Genomic DNA, 22826 nt, shown 5'->3' on the forward strand with positions numbered 1-22826 from the left:
GCAATTTTAATAAGCCAGTATAGGAGTATAATTAAGAATAGGATGAGGAACTACAAAATCCTAATCTTTACTCTTTCTTGAATGTATTCTAGACAGAATTCTTTGCCAAGTCATGTAACAAAAACATTAACTTTATTATTAATAGATAATCATAATAGAAATGATTTCACCTAAATTGTATAAGGTACCACAGTAGGGAAAATGAGGGATTTGTTTAAGATAAAATATTCCATAAAAATGTTAAATGCTCAGTTGATCATGTATTTAAACTCTTTCAGCTACTAAACAGTAGGAGAAAATGGAATTGAGTATGATGCCAGCATGGAACAGTCTAATGATTCATTAAGAGTCAACTGTAATGATGGTGAAGAGTCAAAAACAGAGGCTCAGGAATTTGAGGTAGAGATTCAGCTGGGAACTTTTTTCCTCTCTCAGATAAAACAAGATTCCATTCATTAAGCAACTTTTTATGCTTAACAAAAGTTATTATATTTAATGGTTTAAGAATCTTAATATTTAGTTACCCACATATTCTGTCATACATTTAATTTTATGATATAAAGCTTAAAGTAATGCTTAACATATTCATAAAAGTTTGTATGCAAGAAAAATCTGTATGTTAAATTATATTTCATTTTAGGATACATTCTCATGGTCAATTTTATCTTAATAAAATTTATTTTAATAAAATTGAGATAAAATGAAAATTAAACATTCACTTAAGAAATACCTTATGTGAATTGAAAACTCTTGCAAAACAAAAATGAATAATTAACTGAAAAAATAAGTTAACATTTTTATTATACACATTCATCTTTTTAAAAAATAGTAACAGTATAGTTTACAAAGACTAAATTGTTTTGTTTTCTTTTTCTTTACAAAAGCATCTAACCTGTATGGACTCTAGGGATTCTTCTTTTGGACAAAATGATTCTCCTACAGTTTTGCCCATTTCTGATCCTCAAGCAAATAATTCACTCATTTCACAGAATATACCAGGGTCCTTAACTCAGACACAGACTCTTTCTGCAGAGGAGTTCCATCTAGTAGATCAAAATGGACAATCTGTTCCATATGAACTTCATTCACTGGGGGATTCTAATGGACAAATGGTGAGTGTATTTTATAAATAACCACTTTTATGCTGTTTAGCAAAATGTATTAATTGATGACCTTGTTTTCTTGACACTATTGACTTACATTGTGTTATTTTGTTAATATTGTACTAATGATTTTTTGGGGGGGTACTGGGGATTTAATCCAGGGGGCTTACCACTGAGTATATCTCTAACCCCCCCCCCTTTTTTTTTTTAAGACAGGGTCTTTCTAAGTTGCTTAGGGCTTCTCTAAATTGCTAAGGCTAATTTTAATCTTGAATTTGTAATCTTCCTCTCTTAATCTCCTGAGTTGCTGGGATTAGTTAAAGATGTGCACCACCTCTCCTGACTGTGACTTTTCATTTTTTATGTAAGGCTTTTAAAAGCTTTTCTTTCAGGACTACAAATAGTACTCAATCAGTCCTTCTCAGCCACTTACATCTGGGCGTACTGATGCTTTGAGATAAGTTGGAAATTCAGCATAATCTGTAACTAGAGCTAAGTGCCCATGTTTCCACAAAACTGACATTTTTCACAATATATGCACTAGATTGTACTCTAAGTTATTGGTTTATCAACATCTCATTCATTGATTACATGCTACATGCTGATATCTCAAAGAAAAAGAAAGCAATGGAGATACAAATGGTATACTAGAAATTAGACCCACCCTTCCTGATATTTGTAGGTAGATATGTATGTGTTGCATGAATAATAATGCTTACAAATGAAAAAGATAAGAATGCTGATTTAAACCATTAGCTAAAAGTATTTTTGACCAAGTTACATAATTTAAGTAATTGAAATAAAAATTATTTTTTTAAGGGTGAGAAACCTACACTTATAAACATTCACCCAGTATTTTTTCTTAATAGTCTTATTTTGATGTTTAGTTTTGTTTATGTGGTGCTGAGGTTCGAACCCAGTGCCTCATGCTAGGCAAGTGCTCTACCACTGAGCCCCAGCCCCAGCCCCGAAATTAAAATTCTTTTTTTTTTAGAGAATAAGCATTCTTTTTTATTTATTTTTTTATAGCTACAAATCAAAAAACATATTTTTGTAATCTCTTTTTTTACAATTCTTTTTTTATTAGTTGTTCAAAACATTACAAAGCTCTTGATATATCATATTTCATACATTTGATTCAAGCAGATTATGAACTCCCATTTTTACCCCATATACATATTGCAGATTCACATCGGTTCCACATCCACTTTTTTACATACTGCCATACTAGTATCTGTTGTATTCTGTTGCCCTTCCTATCTTCTACTATCCCCCCCTCCCCTCCCCTCCCATCTTCTCTCTCTACCCCATCTACTGTAATTCATTTCTCTCCCTTGTTTTTTCCCCTTTCCCCTCACTTCCTCTTATATATAATTTTGTATAACAATGAGGGTCTCCTTCCTTAACCATGCAATTTCCCTTCTCTCTCTCTTTCCCTCCCCCTTCTCAACCCTGTTTAATGGTGATCTTCTTCTCATGCTCTTCCTCCCTATTCTGTTCTTAGTTGCTCTCCTTATATGAGAGATGACATTTGGCATTTGTTTTTTAGGGATTGGCTAGCTTCACTTAGCATAATCTGCTCTAGTGCCATCCCCTGCAAATTCCATGATTTTGTCATGATTTAGTGCAGAATAATACTCCATTGTGTATAAATGCCACATTTTTTTTATCCATCTATTGAAGGGCATCTAGGTTGGTTCCACAGTCTAGCTATTGTGAATTGTGCTGCTATGAACATTGATGTAGCAGTATCCCTATAATACGCTCTTTTAAGGTCTTCAGGAAATAGTCCGAGAAGGGCAATAGCTGAGTCAAATGGTGGTTCCATTCCCAGCTTTCCCAGGAATCTCCATACTGCTTTCCAAATTGGCCGCACCAATTTGCAGTCCCACCAGCAATGTACAAGTGTACCCTTTTCCCCACAGCCTCGCCAGCACTTGTTGTTTGACTTCATAACTTATAGTTAACTCTGTTTAATAAGAGTATAGGTAGGGGGTGGGGTGAGGCTCAGAAGTAGAGTGCTCAACTAGCATGCATGAGGCACTGGGTTTGATCCTCAGCACCATATAAAAATAAAATAGATATTGTGTCCACCTATAACTAAAAAATAAATATAATTTTTTTAAAGAGTATATATAGGGGCTGGGATTGTAGCTTAGTGGTAGAGTGCTCACCTAGCACACGTGAGGCACTGGGTTTGAACCTCAGCACACATAAAAATGAAATGACAATATTGTGTCCACCTACAAGTAAAAATTAAATATTTTTTAAAAGAATTTATACATAAATAGTACTATCAAGAATAATATGTTTCATCTGTTTGCCTGAATTTTCCATATCTTCGCCAATGTATATTTGTTACTTTCATAATAAGAATTATTATTTTTTAAGAGAGAGAGAGAGAATATTTTTTGTAGATGGACACAACACAATGCCTTTATTTTTATGTGGTGCTGAGAATCGAACCCGGGTCTCCCCCGTCCTAGGCGAGCGCTGTACTGCTGAGCCACAATCTCAGCCCCAAGAATTATTTTTAAAAGCATAATAACTTCAGTTATATATTATATTACAGGGAAACAGCCATGTTACCTAGAACTAATCCTTGTTTCTGTTCCTAGAGTATTCGAGAGTTTATGACATTTTGCTCCTTGCTGAGTCTGCTAAATTGAGTGTAGATTCTTGAGTGGATAGTAATTGATAGGGATGTAGCTAAGTGTAGAGGATACCTTTTTGTTGTTTGTTTGTTTTGTCCCTAGTGCTAGAGATTGAACCCAGGACCTTGTGCATGTTAGGCAGGTGCTTTAGAACTTTAGCACTGGACTTCTCTAAGAAGTCCTTTTTGTTTCTATTTAGACTTGATATATTTCTGGGCCTATGCCGGGACTGGAAGGGATAAGCTTCTAAAACCATACTGAATCACCAGCAGAGGTTAAGATACAACAAATAATTTATATGTAAAATAATGGCATTTTATTTTATTTTTATTTTTTTCTTTTTGGCAAGGGTACCGAGGATTGAACTCAGGGGCACTGAACCACTGAGCCACATCCCAGCCCTATTTCATATTTTATTTAGAGACAGGATCTCACTGAGTGGCTTAGCACCTTGCTTTTGCTGAGGCTGGCTTTGAACTCTTAATCCTCCTGCCTCAGCCTTCTGAGCTTCTGGGATTACAGGCATGTGTCACTGCACCTGGGAAAACAATGGAATTTAATATTTCATGTCCAGAAGATCAGAATGTGATATTCTGGGAAGCTTACTGGAGCTTTATGCATTATTTTGTTTGCTTTAATTAACTATTTATTTGTTTACTTATTTATTTTGAGACAGTATCTTACTATATTGCTCAGGTTGGTCTGGAACTACTGGGCTTAAACAATTCTCCAGCCTCAGTCTCTTGAGAAACTGGGACTACTGCAGTTTTAGGTTCACAGTCAAATTAAGCAGAAGGGACAGATATTTCTGCATAAATAGCCCCTGTCCTCACATATGCATAGTCTCTCTCATTATCAACATCTCTCATCAAGTGGAACTTTTTGAAAGCAATAGAATTTTTTCAACATGATTATTTTTATTTAGAAGCTATCATGGAACTAGTAAAGATTCTGTGGTGAATAATTATGAAATAGATGAGATTTTGGAGTAAAGTAGTGTTGATATTTTGAGTTTGTTGGAACTATTATACACAAAGAGATCATTAAGTATAAGACTACTCAGCTAAGATTAATATTTTTATTAATTTTATTTATTTTTATGGTCTGCCTCAAATAGATATTGCCACAGATGACTCTTTAAACTTGTTTGTTTTCATAGCAAAGATTAAATATAATTAGTTATTTTTTAAATTAGGAAAATAATGTAATAATCACCATGGTCAAATTACATGAATTGGAAATAGTTTTTTAGGTACCAGGTGAAATAAGCAAAAGAGGGTAAATGAAAGTGACTTTCACTGAGCTTGGGAAACGGTTTCAAAATTAACAACTGTAGTTGTTCCATAGGTGTCTTAATAAAAAAATTTTCATATGATTAGGTAAATTATGAAAAATTACATGTATTTAACTTGATTTAAAATAATGCAACACTTTTATTTTCTAAGAGTGAAGGAAGTCATTTTTTCACAGGTGTTTAATCTTGTAAGGGGAAAAAATTTAAAACATTATTGCTCGTGCCTTTTAAGTTCATCAAGATTTTTTATATTGTTTGTTTTTGCTTCGAATATTGAGAGGCAGTACGGAGTAGTGATTGTTTATAAGGAATCCAATTACTTGGATTTGAAATTTAACTTGCTTCTAAAAGTTTAGTTTACTACTAAATAGTTCTGTGTAATTTTGCATGCATTTTATAACCGCTGTTTGATAGTTCCCTCATTTATAAAGTATATATAGTTCACGTATATGTGATGAGGATTAAAGGAGGTGATTAATATATCTGAAGTCCTGTCACTTAGTATGCACTCAACAAATGTAAGCAGTTTTTAACACTGGAGTTTACAACTGCTTTTTCATGTTGAAGTCATAAGAGATATGGCAAGATATTTTTATTTCAAGAAATTTGATAAACACTGGGGGAAGAATAATTTCTGGGAAAAATTTATGATTTTGTTTAAAGTATTCGATTTTGCTGAAGTTTTTCCCTCCTAATTCATTTTTTGTCTAATTTAAATTCACATTTTTTTCAAATGACCCTTTTAAACTTAGGATGCAGTCTCCATCAAACATCAGGAATGTTCTCCTGTTCTACATAATAAGGAGTAAATCTAGGAGAATGGGTTTCAATGATTAAATTATCTGTACCAGAGAGGTCAGAAGACTAAGTAGTACAGTAAAACTGCCAATAGGAAACTAGTATTAGGTAATAAAGTTTATACGTAGTCCAGAAATGTATTTTCAATAGTATTTTAGCTGTATTGTCAAATGGTAGACTCCAAATGTTTTTCTTCAATTTCACGTGCCTTTTTAGTTAATACTCCTCTAAATTTGAGATAGTGGGTTCAATTGTTAAACTAAAATAAAAAGTATAATAAATTCCTATGGGGCACTCCATAGTGTTCTTTATGGACCCAGACAGGTATACAAGTGCAGAAATAAAAAATAAATCTCATTTAGTTAGACATCTAACAAATTCACAGTTTGAAACTAATGAAAATGACTTAAAATATATAACAGGTAATTGCCACATAAATTTGTTAAATGTGTTAAGTCCAATCAGAGCCTTGTTCAGATTACTAGGTAATTGGACCTTATGCATACACTATAATTATTAAGACCATGGGTAATTAAAAACATAGGCTGTTGGGTCAAACTGCCTCTTTTGAATCCTAGCTTCAATATTTATCACTTGTGAGAACTTGGGAAAGATTTTTTTTCTCAATGTTTCATCTGTAAAATGGGGGAAATAATATTGATCATAGGGGTAGTTATGTGTTTTAATAATTTACTTAAGTAATCATTCTGTTAAACCACTGTAGGCATATGCATTTGTTTTTGTTTGTTTGTTTAATGCTTCCAAGATGATCGTTGCTAGCCCATCAGAAAATGGACAGGTGCTTCGTGTAATTCCATCTACCCAATCAGGAATGGCACAAGTGATTATACCACAGGGGGAGCTTGCAGATATAAATAGTCCTCAGGGTAAGTAATATTGGGATATAAGGGATTTGAGAATGTTTTAAGGCACAAATATATAGTATGAAATCATCTTATGAAAGTCAGTGTTAACACTGATCTCTTTAGGTAAGATTATGAACTGAATAATTAGAAAAAATTTCTTAGCTCAAATAAATTTCAAGTTCATTTTTCAACTCCTGTCTAGGTTAGCTGTCTATTTCATATTGGAATTCTTTGAAGCTGGTTGACTCCTGCTTCCTCCCAAATGACCAGTGAGCATAAAATAAATTTTTCTTAATTATAATAACAACAATAATAACAACAACAATAACAAGAATACAGTGTTTAGTTACAGGAAGTTTTTACATTTGCATTTTTATCAATATTTTGTTATGTAATTCATTACTTTCTTAACTATAATTTTTTTTATCCTCTTTCCTTTATTCCTTCAAATTCAGAAAGGAGAATCATGTTCCCCATTTATTTTCACATATTCTTTCTTTACATGTTTGATAATATCCCTATTAGTTCTCTTTCTTTTGTTTCCATCCCTTTTCCATCTATTTTAATCTCTTTTCTAATATTATAGCTACATTGTTTTGTTGCTCTTTCCTAGTTAATGATGTAAGGTAGATATGTTTACCTTCTTTTTATGATTCTTTGTCTTTGTTAGCAGTCATTAAAAGTTAAGGAAAAAACATAGTTTGCAAAAAACATTATAAACACAATATACTAGAAAGTTTTACATGTTCTTATTATATTGTAAAACTCTTTAATATAACAATTTTTACCACTTTTGTATCCTAGATGTACAATATAAGTTCCAAAAATTCAATTATAAAATTTCAATAGTCAATTTTACAAGTTAAATATAAATAGGAGTATCAGAGTCATTCTCAATAAAGCATCTTAACCCACTTGAATCAAAATGTGAAATATGATATATCAAGAACTATGTAATGTTTTGAACAACCAACAATAAAAAAAAAAAAAGTTTTGTTATCTTTAGCTTCAGAGCACTTCTTTCTTTTTCCTATTATAAACATTAAATTTCTACCGTCGGTATAGTCTCATGATATTATTCAAGATACTGATGTCACATTTTTCTTGTTCTTTTTGTTAAGATGTCTCTGAAGAGAAACCCAGTGATAGAAACTTACCAGCTGTAAGAGTGGATGCTCCAGCAGACAACACCAGTAGTTATATTCTTCATCCACAAGCATCTCTCGGTTTGCCCAAAAAATCAGCAACCAGGTGAATCAGTGGGAAAGAGGAGCTCATCTTTTGATATAACCATGGAAATCCTTTTAAAAAAATTATCACATTTAAAACTGGCTGACAATAGAAAAGATCAGAAATTCAGAAAAAAAGAAACTCTCTGTAAATGTTTCTAACTATTCTAATGGCTTCTTGCAAAGAACAAGGCTGCTCTAGATGCCATAAATGTCAAAAATGCTACTCTTCCTCAGTAATACTTGCCTGTTATCTTTCTAAGTAACATGAAAGTGTCTAATAGAGTTTTTAAGACTGAAGATATCCATTGTAGGTCCTAAACATCTTTAATGGTTTCATTACACTTTAAAAAAAAATTTTATAGTTATAGATGGTCAGAATTGCGTTTATTTTATTTATTTTTATGGGATGCCAAGGATTGAACCCAGTGCCTCACATATGCTAGGCAAGTACTTTGCCACTGAGCTATAGCCCCAGCCCTCATCACATTTTTATCATGCATTTCCTCTTTGTCAAAGTTTGCAAATCTTTTTACTAACTTTTCTTTTAGTTTTTATTTTTGCCTTAAAACAACACTGCTTATAATTTAGAAAAATATTTAAGGTATATTTTTATGTATCTCTACATTAATTGTTCTATGAAAGTGTTTTTGAAGTAAGACAATATTTATGACACCTAATCTTAGATCTTATATAATATTACTCTTAATATGTCACCTGAAGATATTTTATTAGCTCATTTTTTATAAATAGAAAATAATTATATAATAAGAGTACAAAATAAGATTTGGAAGAGATATGAAATAATTAAATTTGAGGAGACTACAGGTACGTGGAAGAACAAACTTTGGCCTTTCGGCTAAAAGAAAATAGCAATTATTAAGGAAAATGATAATTAATAAGTCATCTAATAAGTCTGTAGTTATTGTTATAATTTTTTATTGATGATCTTAATATGTTATTTTTAACACTGGCTAAATAGATGAAGCAATTGAATGTGTTTTGTATATAGATATGTTTAGAACTATATGTGTGTGTATATATATATTCCTTCCCAGAATGCTTGAAGAACCTTTGCTGGCTCCTCTTCAACCACTTTCTTCTAACACACCTATATGGGCCTGCCGACTTAGGAGCTGTGAGGTGAGTTAAAAATAATCCTTACCAGGTCTGGGGATGTGGCTTAATGGTAGAGCGCTTGCCTCCTATGTGTGAGGCATTGAATTTGATTCTCAGCACCAAATAAAAATGAATAAGTAAAATAAAGGTGTTCTGTCCACCTACAAAAAGAAATAATAATCCTTACTCAGAATTATTTAACTGGTTATTTATCACATTTCATCCCAAAATGCTCACTTTCAGGTATAGCTAATAAAGCTATATCTGTTATCCCTTGTCTATGTTTATATTAAATAAGATCTCATCTATTATCCTTTAGAAATTTTAAGCTTTTTTTGCAGGGGGGTCAAGTACTGGGGATTGAACTCAGGGGCACTCAACCACTAAACTACATCCCCAGCCCTATTTTGTATTTTATTTAGGGACAGGGTCTCACTGAGTTGCTTAGTGCCTTACTTTTGCTGAGGCTAGCTTTTAAGTTGTGATCCTCCTGCCTCAGCTTCCCGAGCTGCTGAGATTACAGGTTTGCACCACCGTGCTGGAAATTTTAAGCTTTGTAAAGCAAAGGTTATATAAATCCCTTCACACTTCACTATTGTTCCTTCTCTTGCAACTCTCTTCACCTGTTTTCAATGAAATTTCACTATCATTTTCCTCTATTTTAAATTTTTGGACTGTTCCTTCACTTTCTTTGCTTGTACTTACTTCATGTTAGAAATTCTTCAAGGCTCACTTTGGCCTTCTTTTTTTTTTTAACATTTTATTTCTTGGAGGACTAATCTGTTTTGTTGACTTTTAAGTCTTACATTTATAAAATGATTCCTAAACCTGTCACCAGTTCCTTAATTCTTGCTCTTGTTTCAAATCTCTGGCTTCTTAATTGAACCTATATTTGAATTTTACCTCAAATTCACTGTATACCATACCATTACTAGCTCCTAAATTCTCTGTTTAATGATAAATACCATTTCTTAGACACTCAGGTATGAAGTTTTAGACCAATTTTCTTCCTTTCCCATAGGGTCTCAAATAGATTAATAGGTACCTACTTGGTTCTTTTAAAAGTTTTTCCTTTGGGGCTGGGATTCTAGCTCAGGGAGAGTGTTTGCCTCACATTCTTGAGGCACTGGGTTCGATCTTCAGCACCACATAAAAATTAAAAAATAAAGGTATTGTGTCCACCTATAACTAAAAAAATATTTAAAAAAAAAAAGTTTTTCCTTTAAAGATTATTTCCACCCCACATTCTTCCATAGACGTTGTTATTTTGTACTTAGTCACAGTTAGAGACTCCCCCTCGTCTCCTTGACTCTTCCATTTCTAGATCTTAATTTGTATTTTTCTAAAATAACATTATTTTTTATATTTTTGGTTGTGGATAGACACAATACCTTTATTTTATTTATTTGGTTTTTTAAATGTGTGCTGAGAATTGAACCCAGGGCCTCGAACTTGCTAAGTGAGGGCTCTACCAGTGAGCCACAACCCCAGCCCTGAAATGACTTATTTTAAAATATTGCTTTCATTGTCTTTTCTCATTACCCAATAAGTCAAACAGGAATTTATCTTAGAGAAGGATCTTCATAAAAAGAATGTTGAGCTGTCTGAGGATGTAGCTTAGTGGTAGAGACTTTGCATAGCATGCTTGAGGACCTGGATTTTGATCCTCAGCACCAAAAAAAAAAAAAAAATTCTTATGTAATGAGAAAATTATCTTGCAGCATTTTTATAGGAGATACAATCACAATTTTCATAGGGTCTCAAATAGATTAACAGGATCATTTCAAAAATAATCTTAGTTAAAAGAAGCCCCACAGGCTGGAGTTGTAGCCAGGGGTGGAGTGCTTGCCTCACACGTGTGAGGCACTGGGTTCAATCTTCAGCACCACAAAAAATAAATTTAAAAAAGGTATAGTGTTCTTGTACAACTAAAAAAAAAAAAATTAAGCTCCCCAAGGACTAGTACTTTATGGCTAGTTTTATGCTTATCTGAATTTCATCCAGCAGAATTTTAAATATATGGAAGAATGGGCACATTTCATATTCTTCAAGCTGTTTTCTGTCAATGTTATTTCTCTCAAACAAGACTTTTAAAGATGCTGTGGCAGTGGATTTGGCATTATATTCCTTAATACTCTACCTGAAGAATATCCATCTTTTATACTGGTTGAATTCATATCAGACCTACTGGTCAACTAGTGACAGATTAGAGATCTGAGGGAACAAAAGACATTCGCCTATGAAAGCTGATAAGTCTTTGGTCTTGGACAGCCATCTCTATAATTTACCATATTTGCTAATAATTTTGTTATTTAATTTTTTTCTACCACATACAGAAAATTGGAGATTCATACCGTGGCTACTGTGTAAGTGAAACTGAATTAGAAAGTATCCTAACATTTCACAAGCAGCAAACACAGAGTGTTTGGGGGACACGCCAGTCTCCAAGCCCAGCCAAGCCTGCTACGCGCTTGATGTGGAAATCCCAATATGTTCCATATGATGGAATTCCATTTGTCAACGCAGGTACTTTTTTAAATAATTATTTTAAAAGATTCATTAGCAGCTATAGTCCACTTTGATAATGTGATTTTTCTCTGGTGTTACAATTTCATTTTAGTAGGTAACAACTGAATGTTAATTGATGAAAATGTACATTAAACTAAAAAGAAAATTTATATTAAATATAACCTATTACTTGGGCTGGGGCTGTAGCTTAGTGGAAGAGCATTTGCCTCACATGTGTGAGGCACTGGGTATGATCCTTAGCACCACATAAAAATAAACAAATAAAGCATTCTATCCATCTATAACTACAAAAAAATTTTAAAATATATAACCAATTACTTTGTCATAACAAGTGAAGAGATGCTGCTTCCTTTATATATTATGCTTTTAAATAGAAAATAAAAATATTGAGTAGACCTTTTTAATAAAATATAAAAAGATATCCAATTATTTTAAATGTGCATATCTATTGTGGTTCCCTCCTCCAATCCATATAGTCTCTCCTTCTTTTTTCTTTCTTTTTTTTTTTTTTGGTTCTGGAGATTGAACCCAGGGGTGCTTACTGAACCACATCCCCAGCTCTTTATATATTTTATTTAGAGATAGGGTCTCACTAAGTTGCTTAGGACCTCACTGAGTTGCTGAGGCTGGCTTTGAACTCAAAATTCTCCTGCCTCAGCCTTCTAAACTGGGATTACAGGCAAGCGCCACTGTGCCTGGCTTTCTTCTTTCTTAATTTGTCTTTTAGTATAAATCTGTATTCATTTTATGTAGCTTATAACCCTGGAGTTACTATATAGGATTTGTATATTGTCTGAATTTAATATATAGAATTCTGATGTTAAAAGTTCTCAAGCATTTGGTGTGTTACAGTATTCTTAGATACTGTGTAGTTTACTAAGGTAGTAGAGTTTCAAGCAATCTCTAGATAACTACTGTAGGACTAGTCACACTCCAAAGAACGTAAAAATAAGTGATTTAATTCAATATTATGGGAACACTAATATAACTGTAAGAGTTGCAGTCTCATCCTGGACCTCTGAGATTAATAGGAAATATTTAAGTCTGGGAGTATAGCTCAGTGATCCAGCACTTGTCTAGTATTCATGAGGCACTGGGTTTGATCCTCAGCATCGCACAGTAAATAAATAAAATAAAGGTATGGTGTCCATCTACAGCTAAAAAAAAATGAACCTGAAGTAGCTCAGGGCATAGGTCAGCATGTATGAAGTCTTGAGTTTCATCCTTAGTATTGCATAATAGAAAAAAAAATAACAAACTTGAAGTCATGAAGTTCTCCTTTTTCCTTCCCTTATTTTAATCTCCTTAACTCTATAGAAAGCCATTATATGAAGTTGGTTTGTCTTTTATTTTTTAAATAGTTGTAGATGGACAACCTTTATTTGTGTCTTTTCAATTTAAGTGTTTATATATTTATAATTAAAATAATGTATTTTATTTAAAAATATAGAAAAAGGTAAACTATAGATATTATTTTGCAAAATTTTCACTCACCTTTGTATTTTGAGATCTATCCATATTTATGCTTATAGATCCTAGTTAATACAATTTAATTAAAATTTATAATATTCTAGTGTATGACTATTTTTCCATTAGCTATCATTTAGTTTGTTTTCAACTTTTTGCTATTATAAAGAATGCAGGGAGGGCTGGGGATGTGGCTCAAGCAGTAGTGCGCTCACCTGGCATGCGTGCAGCCCAGGTTCGATCCTCAGCACCACATACAAACAAAGATGTTGTGTCTGCTGAAAAACTAAAAAAATAAATAAATAAATATTTAAAAAAAAAAAAAAAAGAATGCAGGGGCTGGGGCTGGGGCTGGAGCTCAGTGGCAGAACACCCACCTCGCACATGTGAGGCACTGGGTTCAATCCTCAGCACCACATAAAAATAAACAAATAAAATAAAGATATTAAATCCATCTATAACTAAAAAATATTTTTTTAAAAATGCAGTAGTTAAACTTTCACAATATATGTCCTCTAATGAAAAGTATAGTTTGGGGAGTGTATACCTGAAAGTAGAATTGCTGATTCTGAAGTATGCCCTTTCCATCTTTGCAAGATTATCTCTAATTGCTTTCTGAAATAATTACTGTGCTCTGAAACTTCTGGGGCCAGATTAATTTTAAAATTCTGCATTTTGGGAATATAACAAGCTAATGTTATAGAACACTCCTTGTAAATGTCCTATAGAAAACATCAAATATGGGGCTGGGGTTGTGGCTCAGCGGTAGAGTGCTTGCCTTGCACACACGAGACCCTGGGTTCAATCCCCAGCACCATATAAAAATAGGTAAGTGAAATTAAAGTATTGTGTCTAACTACAACTAAAATATATATATATATATTAAAAAAAAAGAGGGGACTGGAGATGTGGCTCAAGTGGTAGCGTGCTCGCCTAGCATGCGTGAGACACTGGGTTTGATCCTCAGCACACACATAAATATAAAATAAAGATATTTATCCAGCTAAAAATACTAAAATAATAATTATAAAAAAAGAAACCATTACATAATCAAATAATAATTCCTTAAGGATAGTCACTGTAAGTGGAATAAGAACTATAAATAGCTTTACATAGTTTAGATCAGATTTTACAGTCAATTGAATTCCAAAAAATACTGTTTTCTGAGCTTTTTAGATTTTAGATTTGCTTATAACTAATTTTCGCTCTTGTCACCAATGTATGAAAATTTTTCTTTCCCACATTTAGTCCATGACTTTGCATTGCCAGACTTTAAAAATATTTATATTACGGAACTTTTTGTGTGTGTATTAATGTACACAAACATTAATATACATAAGATGACATAAGAAACTCCAAGACTCAATTCTAGATAGGGCAGAGGGGTGGGAGGGGTAGGGAGAGGGCAGGGGGTTAGAAATGATGACAGAATGCGATAGACATCATTATCCAAAGTACATATATGAAGACACAAATTGGTGTGAATATACTTTATATAAAACCAGAGATATGAAAAATTGTGCACTATATGTGTAATATGAATTGTAATGCATTCTGCTGTCATATATTTAAAAAATCAATCAAAAAAGAAGCCCTAAGACTCTATGCAGTGATCGTTCATATCTGTAATCCCAGCTATGTGGGAGACTGAGGCAGGAATATCATGTTTGAGACCAGCCTAGGCAACTTAGGAAGACCCTGTCTCAAAAATAGAAGGGAGGAGGTGAAATCTAGGACATAGTTCAATTACAAAATATTTGCCTAGCATGTACCAGGCCTTTGGTTCAACATCCAGTACTGGGGGGGGGGGGGAGAAAAGGAAGAAGAAATCCCCCAAAGTATGAGTATCTTATCTATTATGTAGCTTCAGCTTCAACTATCAGCATATGGTCAGCCTCATTTCATCTATACCTCTACTCACTTCTTTATTCCCCCAGATGGTTTTACAGCAAATTCCAGAGATTATATCATGTATAATTACTAAAGCACATAGTATGTTATAAATTTCTTTTCATCTAAAGGTTTCTCTCTCTTTCCCTCAGGCAGTTTGTCCTATAGAGTTTGCTGTATTCTGGATTTTGCTGATTCTGTGGTGTAGTTTAACACATTCTTTTATCTCCCATGTTTCTATTAACTAAGATTTAGAACCTTGACTAAATGCAGGTTTGGTTTTTGCAAGAATACCTCATAGGTGTGCTATGTACTTCAGATAGCTACCTATGTACCTATTTGTGGTGTTCAGACTGAATTATTTTGGAGTATTGTTAAACATTTTTATTTTTGCTAATCTGAGGAATGTGAGATAGTATTTTACAATTATTTTGATGTGCATTTCCTTGCTTATTAATTAAGTTGAATATTTTTTATTTGTACATTTATTCTTTCTTTCCTTCCTTCCTTCCTCCCTTTCTTCCTGCCTATTCATAGACTTTGCCCAGTTTTCTGTTTGGCTATTCCTTTAATTTCTTTAGTTTTTGAAAGGATTTCTGGTTCTTTATATTTTTCATTGAAATTCTTTGTTAAATGTATTATAAAGTAGTATTTCTCTTGGGGCTGGAGTAGTGGCTCAGTGGTAGAGCACTTGCCTAGCATGTGTGAGGCACTGGGTTCAATTCTCAGCACTGCATATAAATAAATAAAATAAAGGTCCATTGACAAAAAAAAATTAAAGTAGGATGTTAATGTAAAAGGAGAAAGTTAACTGTATTATTATTAATAAGTTTTAAATTTGACATCAGCTTTATCAATATTTTTGTTGACTTTTTTATTTTATATTTTGAAAGTCTGCTATATCCTATAGTAGAGTAGGATATTCAACTTAAACTCTTAAGCTATATAGTTTTCATTTATATTTATTTATATTATAGCTATGTAACAAATTATCCCAAACTTGATGGTTGAAAACTACAAACATTATCTCAGTTTCTGAGGGTCACGAATCCAAGAGTAACTTAGCAAGATGGTACTGCCTCATGAAGTTAGGGTCTTTTAACTTAATATTACAAAAATAACATCCTGGGGCTGGGATTGTGGCTCATCAGTAGAGCGCTTGCCTAGGGCGTGTGGGGCTCTGGGTTCGATCCTCAGCACTATGTAACGATAAATAAATAAAATAAAGATATTGTGTGCAACTATAACTAAAAAATAAATACTTTATATAAAAAAATAACATCCTGTCCCTTCTGCCACGTTCTCTAGAAATAAGTTGATAAGTCCAGTCCACGCTGGGTAGAGTGGGTGAATTACACAAGGCAATGAATCCTAGGAGGCAGGAATCCTTGGGGCCATCTTAGAGGCTGCTTACTATAGGATTCTAACAGCCAAATAAAAAGAAGAAAATAAATAATTATAAAAGGAAATAAAAATTTTAAGCGATATCATTATTAACCAAATCTAGCATTTGCTAATTTCTATTTACATAAAGTGGTTCATTTTATTATTACTAAAAATCATGTGTCTAAGTTATCAGTAGACATTCAGTAAATGTGATATTTGCCAATTTTCCTTACCATAATTATGGACGTTTGCTAAATTTTATAATAAACTTTTAAAAAATTTTTTGTTTTACTTATTGATGGACCTTTATTTTGTATATATGGTGCTGAGAATTGAAGCCATTTCCTCACACATGCTAGGTAAGCTCTCTACCACTGAGCTGCAGCCCCAGCCCTATTATAATAAACTTTTAAATTTGTGTTTGTACATCTTAGTAAAACATACTAATGTTTTCTTTCCATTAATTTGTATAATTAAAAATATAGATTTTAACATTGTCTTTACCTAGTTATTTTTAATCTAGTGTATAGAGTAGACACTTGAATTAATATCAATAGTTGGTTTTGGCCTACAGGGAGTAGAGCTGTGGTAATGGAGTGTCAGTACGGGCCAAGAAGGAAAGGTTTCCAGTTAAAAAAAATCAGTGAGCAGGAAAGCAGGTCATGTCAGCTCTACAAAGCTACTTGTCCAGCCAGGTAAGCTTAATTTTCTTTTATTTTTCATTAAGTCCTTATTTTTTAATTGAAAATATGGGCATATTTATTAAGATTAAACAAGGCCAAAAGGTATACAGTGAATCCGAAGTTCTCTCTCACTTCTGCTCTGTGTCCCCCTTTAAGGCCAGTTTGTAAAGTCATCTTACAATGGTATTCTGGGTGTATCTCACCTTTTATCCTCATAAATATTTTCTTCCTTAAAGTTGGGTGATAGTATACCTTCTTTACTACTATGAATTCACATTAATTTATTTACAATCTGAAAGCCTATAGTTATATCTAGTGCACAGATATCATGCTACATACCACTGTGAATGTAATGACATGTACAAAAGAATATTCTTTATTTTTAATGCTATGTAATATTTTAATTTATGGGTGCATTATTTAATTAATTCTCTAATGATGGACATATATGTTATGAAAAATATTCTTTATTGTTGCATACAAATCTATAGTTAACAACATCATACATATTTGTGTACTTGTACATGCTTATCAGTAAGATAAATTCCTAGGAATGAAATTACTGTAACAAAGTTATATCATTTTAAAATGTTGACAAGTATTGCAAAATTGTTTTTTAAAGAGATTTTACTAATACATTCATACCAGTAATGTATGAAATCAACATTGTAAGTTTTAGATAGAACATGGGTACAAGGTAGTCATTACTCTAGGTGAGAATGAAAAATATGAAGCAATGAAAGATTTTAACTAATATTTTTCTTTTAGATATTATAAGTATTTAAAATTACTAGCAAAGTAAAATTTAAATGATAAAATGAGCTGGGTATAGTGGCATATGCCTGTAGTCCCAACTACTTGGGAGATTGAAGTGGGAGGATTATTGGAGCCCAGGAGTTCCAGGTCAGCCTGGGCAACATAGCAAGACTCTGTGACAAAAACAGAATAAGACAAATGATAATATATAATGGTTGGCCTTAGTTGATCTTTGAAACATTATTAGCATAACATCTTACATTACAAACTTCAGCATTCTCAAGAAGTTTTAAAACACCATTTAGAGGCATTTCATATTTACTTTCATGTTAACTTTATGGAATATTCAAGCATGACTATGAGATAAAAATGCATTTTAAATATAAGCAATTCAAAAACTTAAGGTTTAATTGGGAAGAAAACCTCTAGATGTAAATAACTAATTTTATTCTCAATCATTCTCTAAGTACTTTTACAGTATCTACTCTGTGCCCAGAAACTATTTTGGGTGTCAGAAGAAGGAGGAAATTCAAGAGGAATAGATTTTACTTAATCCCACACAACCAAAAGTATTATTGGGGTGGATCAGGAAACAAATTGTTAAGAAAACATGATAGGGGCTGGGGTTATAGCTCAGTGGTAGAGTGCTCGCCTAGCATTCGAGAGACACTGAGTTCGATCCTCAGCATACATAAAAATAAAATAAAGGTATTGTGTCCACCTACAACATATAAAGATTAAGCAGCTTAAAAAAGAGAGAGAGAACAAGATAATATGAAATGTGTGGTTAGCTACCTGTTGTAGGTTCTCAGAAAAGCAATCTATTCATGCAAACTCATAGCAGGAAAGAAAGTGCATTCTAATCTGGATGCTGAAATTTAGATTGAATTTGGTTAGAAAGTTAGAGGGAAGATATTGCAGTCTATGAGAACCATATAAATAAAGATATGGGACAATTGCATATACCATATCAGAGGAGGACAGGACATGGAGAAGATGAACTTCACGGGACAAGAAATTTTATACTTGAAGTAATTGTAAGATTAGGTAAATAAAGTAGAATTATTCAGAATGCCTTCAGTGTTGCCAAGAAATTTATACTTGATTAAAAAACAGGCAGATTCTTCAATAGAGGAATACAAATGTGAAGAATTATTGAGGTACTGATGTATCAAGTGAATATAAATAATGAAAACTGGAGACACAGCAGTCTACAAGAAGGCCATTAAAGCAGTCCAGGCATAAGGTAATTATGGCTTCCAGGAGAATGAGAAGAGGCAAATCCAAAAAATAACCTAAAAATATTTGGTTATTTTTATTCAAGTCTTAATTATTGTTAATTTACTAAGTATCATGCACTTAAAACATGGCCTATCTTTCAAAAGCCTCTGGATACTTTCTAGATAAACTGAACTTTCTCTAAATTTAAATGTTTAAACATTGGTTGATAAGTTAGATTTTCTTGTAATTATAATATAATGAAACTGATTTTTCTTTATCTTAAATAAAGGATTTACATTAAAAAGGTACAGAAGTTTCCTGAATATAGAGTACCTACAGACCCCAAAATTGACAAGAAAATAATCAGAATGGAACAGGAGAAAGCTTTTAATATGCTAAAGAAGAACTTGGTAGATGCTGGTGGTGTTCTTAGGTATAACATTTATATAATTCTTTTATTTACTAATTAATTAGCTCCATTTCCAATAATTCTTTTGTAAGGTACATTATATTGTTTTTCAGTTATTTCACTGAGAAATGGTTTTAGGGCCAGGGGTATAGCTCAGTGGTAGTACACTTACTTAGAATGCATAAGGCCTAAGGTGTGATCCATAACACTGCAAGAAAAAAGAAAAAGAAAAAAAATCGTTTTATAAGGTAGACATCTCATTTTCCTTGCATAATTTGTAAAGTTTTATAATATTATAGATAATTGTAGATAATATGAACCAAAGAATTATACCATACACCCATATTTAACCCCCCTCGTAAAAGTAACAACTACATATTTAGTAATATGTTTTATTATATATTTAGTATTTTGTTTCAGATACTTATTAAGAGTAGAATTTGTAACCACTGTAGCCACCCATCTTTGATTACTCCGGCAGCCAGAAATGAATTCTAAGCCCTAAATATAGAAATTCTATTTTATCCTTCAGATTTTAATTAGGAAGAAATAATAGCTTTCTTGCTTACTTTCCTTTGTGTCAATGTAGGTAACATGAGATCAAGTGTAAGGAAAATAGTTTTTGTGTGACCTTAGTTTTTCTTTTTTTTTTCTTCCTGAAATGCTAGAGATTAAACCCAAAGCCTCATGCATGCTAGGCAGGTACTCTATTGCTGAGCTACACTTCCAAACCCTTGTGTGATCTTTAATAAAAACTTTTAAGTGTATGGAAGTGAATTGAGTTAGTTAGATCCTTCAAGTTGGAGAACATTGTATGTAACTTAAAGTAGAATTCATTTTATTTAATATCAGAATATAAAAATTTTGTGTCAAAATATTTATTAAAACAGTATCCTACCAGATCAGTTTATTTCCTAGTAACTATTTTTATACTGATGTTCAGTAGACTTATATTCACCTTTTAGTTCATTTTCTTGCTCATGGGGCAGGAGGAGCTGGGAATGTTGTAGCCACAGTATATTGAGCTCCTGTGGGGAAAGATCTTCCCATATACTTCAGTCTTGATAGACTCTGAATTAAAATCCCCTCTGGTTGATTGATGGGTGGTAGGGAAATGACAGAAATGTAATATGGAACAAATGTTTGATAAATGGGAAAACACATAGTTTAAAGACTGATGACTTACAATGTTGTCTCTGTATTTGGGAGTAAAATTTGCTTAATATGAAATTTATAGGCTGGGGTTGTGGCTCAGTGGTAGGGTGCTTGCCTCGCGTGTATAAGGCACTGGGTTTGATTCTCAGTACTGCATATAAGTAAATGAATAAAATAAAGGTTCATCAACATCTAAAAAAAATTAAAAATTTATAATATGCTTTTCGTGTATTTTTTAAATCCATGCATCATCCTGCCATAGTGAAAGTCTATAAAGATTTTTATTTAATTGGGTCTAAAGGTAATCTTATTAAGCAGAAGTCGTTTTAAATTATATTCAATATAAGACAAGCACAGTGACACATGCCTATAATTCCAGTGATTCAGGAGACTAAGGCAGGCGGATGGCAAGTTGAAGGTCAACCTCAGCAATTTCAAGGCCCTAAGCACTTTGTGAGACTGTTTAAAATCAAATCTTTTTTTAAAAGGGTTGGGGATATAACTCAGTGGTAAAGTGCCCCTGGGTTCAACCCTCAGTCTCCCCAAAATAACTTTATTCAGTATGGCATAATCATATAATTTTTCTTAAAAGAATATTCCTTCTCTTGATGAGTTTTTGTTTTCTTCTTGGTGAATGTTTTAGCCAGTTTTTTTGCTTCTGTGACTAAAGGACCCAACAATTTTAGGAGAGGAAAAGTTTATTTGAAGGCTCATGGTTTCAGAGGTCTTAGTCCATAGAAGGCCTGCTCCATTCCTTGGGGCTCACAGTGAGGCTGAACATCATGGCGGGATAGTGCAGCAGAGGGAAACAGCTCACATCATGATCAGTATGCAGAGAGACTGACTCCACTCTCCAGACAAATTATATATTCCAAAGCTATGCCCCAGTTCCTACCTCCTCCAGCTACACCCTGCCACTTCAATTACCACTCAGTTAATCCTTTCCAGGAATTAATTCACAGATTAGGTTAAGACTATAACCCAAGCATTTCTCCTCCAAACCTTGCACTGTCTCACACATGAACTTGGGGACACCATATCTAAACCATAATGATTAACCTAATTATGATTCCTGCATTTATCTAATAATATTAAATAATTTTAAAATTTAAATTTAATAATTTAAATACTTTCTTGTCAGGTGGTATGTACAGTTACCTACACAGCAAGCTCATCAGTATCACGAATTAGAGACTTCCTGCCTCCCTTTGTCACCTTCCCCTTTTCCTGTGTCTTCTCTTGAAGAAGAGGAAACTACAGTTAGAGATGAGAATTGTGCATTGCCATCACGTCTGCATCCTCAAGTAGCCCATAAAATTCAAGAATTAGTATCACAGGGTATAGAACAAGTATATGCAGTAAGGAAACAGCTAAGGTACAGTAGATGCAAATTGTTCTTTTGACATTTTTCATTTTTGCTTGTTGTTTTAAATAATATACTTCAGATTACAGATATTTTCAAGGATATCTGCTATTTGAGTAAATAAGTAATAGAGCTTACTAGCTTTTTAAAATACTCTTAATTAGGAACTAATAATTTCCCATTGTTGTCAACCCATAGTTAATATGGCTTATTATAATTCTTTATAACTTTTGAGATACTTCATATTGGGCAGATTGGACTATTTTTAAATGATATATGAATTGAATTATATATTTAGAAAAAAAAACTTTTGTAGAACCAAAGATTTTAAATCTTAGGCCAGGATATTTATTTCAAACTATTTTAAATGCAGTCATATCTTATTATAATAAAAATTTGGATAGTTCTTTAGCTAACGAAATTTTATTTGTAGTACTCTGGTCTAATTTTATTGCTACTTTATTGATACTCTGGCCTAATTTTATTGATAATTATTATTGTTATGTTAATATTATTATTATAGTGAACATTTTAATTTACTTAGTTATTATCTTGAATATAGGAATCTTTGGAACAAAGCCAAATTTGGTAAAATCACCCACTGTTTACCAAATCTAGGCAATAGTATTTCAGACTATTTGAAATGAGGTTCATTAAGAACAGTCGACTACCCAGGCACCATGGCACACGGTTATAATCTCAGTGACTCAGTAGGCTTAAGATCATGAGTTCAAAGCCAGTCTCAGCAAAAGCAAGGCACTAAGCAACTCAATGAGACCCTGTCTCTAAATAAAATACAAAGTAGGGCTGGGGATGTGATTGAGTGTCCTTGAGTTCAATCCCTGGTATACACACAAAAAAAATAAAGAACAGTTAAAACAGGGCCAGGGTTGTAGCTCAGTGA

The 22826-nt window shown here is 32.8% G+C and overlaps 1 protein-coding gene across 5 annotated transcripts in view; it reads left to right on the top strand.

The window, feature by feature from the left end:
* Positions 1-278: 278 nt before the first annotated feature.
* The window catches only part of Carf (calcium responsive transcription factor), a 35354-nt gene continuing 12806 nt past the window's right edge, over positions 279-22826 (top strand). Inside the window, exons 1-9 of one of the 5 annotated variants that reach the window (XM_005338921.5) lie at positions 279-399; positions 885-1112; positions 6616-6736; positions 7837-7966; positions 9003-9087; positions 11400-11589; positions 16910-17030; positions 19285-19428; positions 21701-21934. In XM_005338921.5, coding sequence (XP_005338978.2) covers positions 322-399; positions 885-1112; positions 6616-6736; positions 7837-7966; positions 9003-9087; positions 11400-11589; positions 16910-17030; positions 19285-19428; positions 21701-21934 — 1331 coding nt within the window. In that variant the 5' untranslated portion in view covers positions 279-321. Of the gene's footprint in view, positions 400-884; positions 1113-6615; positions 6737-6917; positions 6985-7836; positions 7967-9002; positions 9088-11399; positions 11590-16892; positions 17031-18897; positions 19021-19284; positions 19429-21700; positions 21935-22826 lie in introns of those variants that run through there. The other 4 variants (XM_078017872.1, XM_040294723.2, XM_040294725.2 and 1 more) reach the window with 4 other exon arrangements.

This window comes from Ictidomys tridecemlineatus, chromosome 7 (assembly GCF_052094955.1).
Source record: "Ictidomys tridecemlineatus isolate mIctTri1 chromosome 7, mIctTri1.hap1, whole genome shotgun sequence".
In the NCBI taxonomy this organism is placed as follows: Eukaryota; Metazoa; Chordata; class Mammalia; order Rodentia; family Sciuridae; genus Ictidomys; species Ictidomys tridecemlineatus.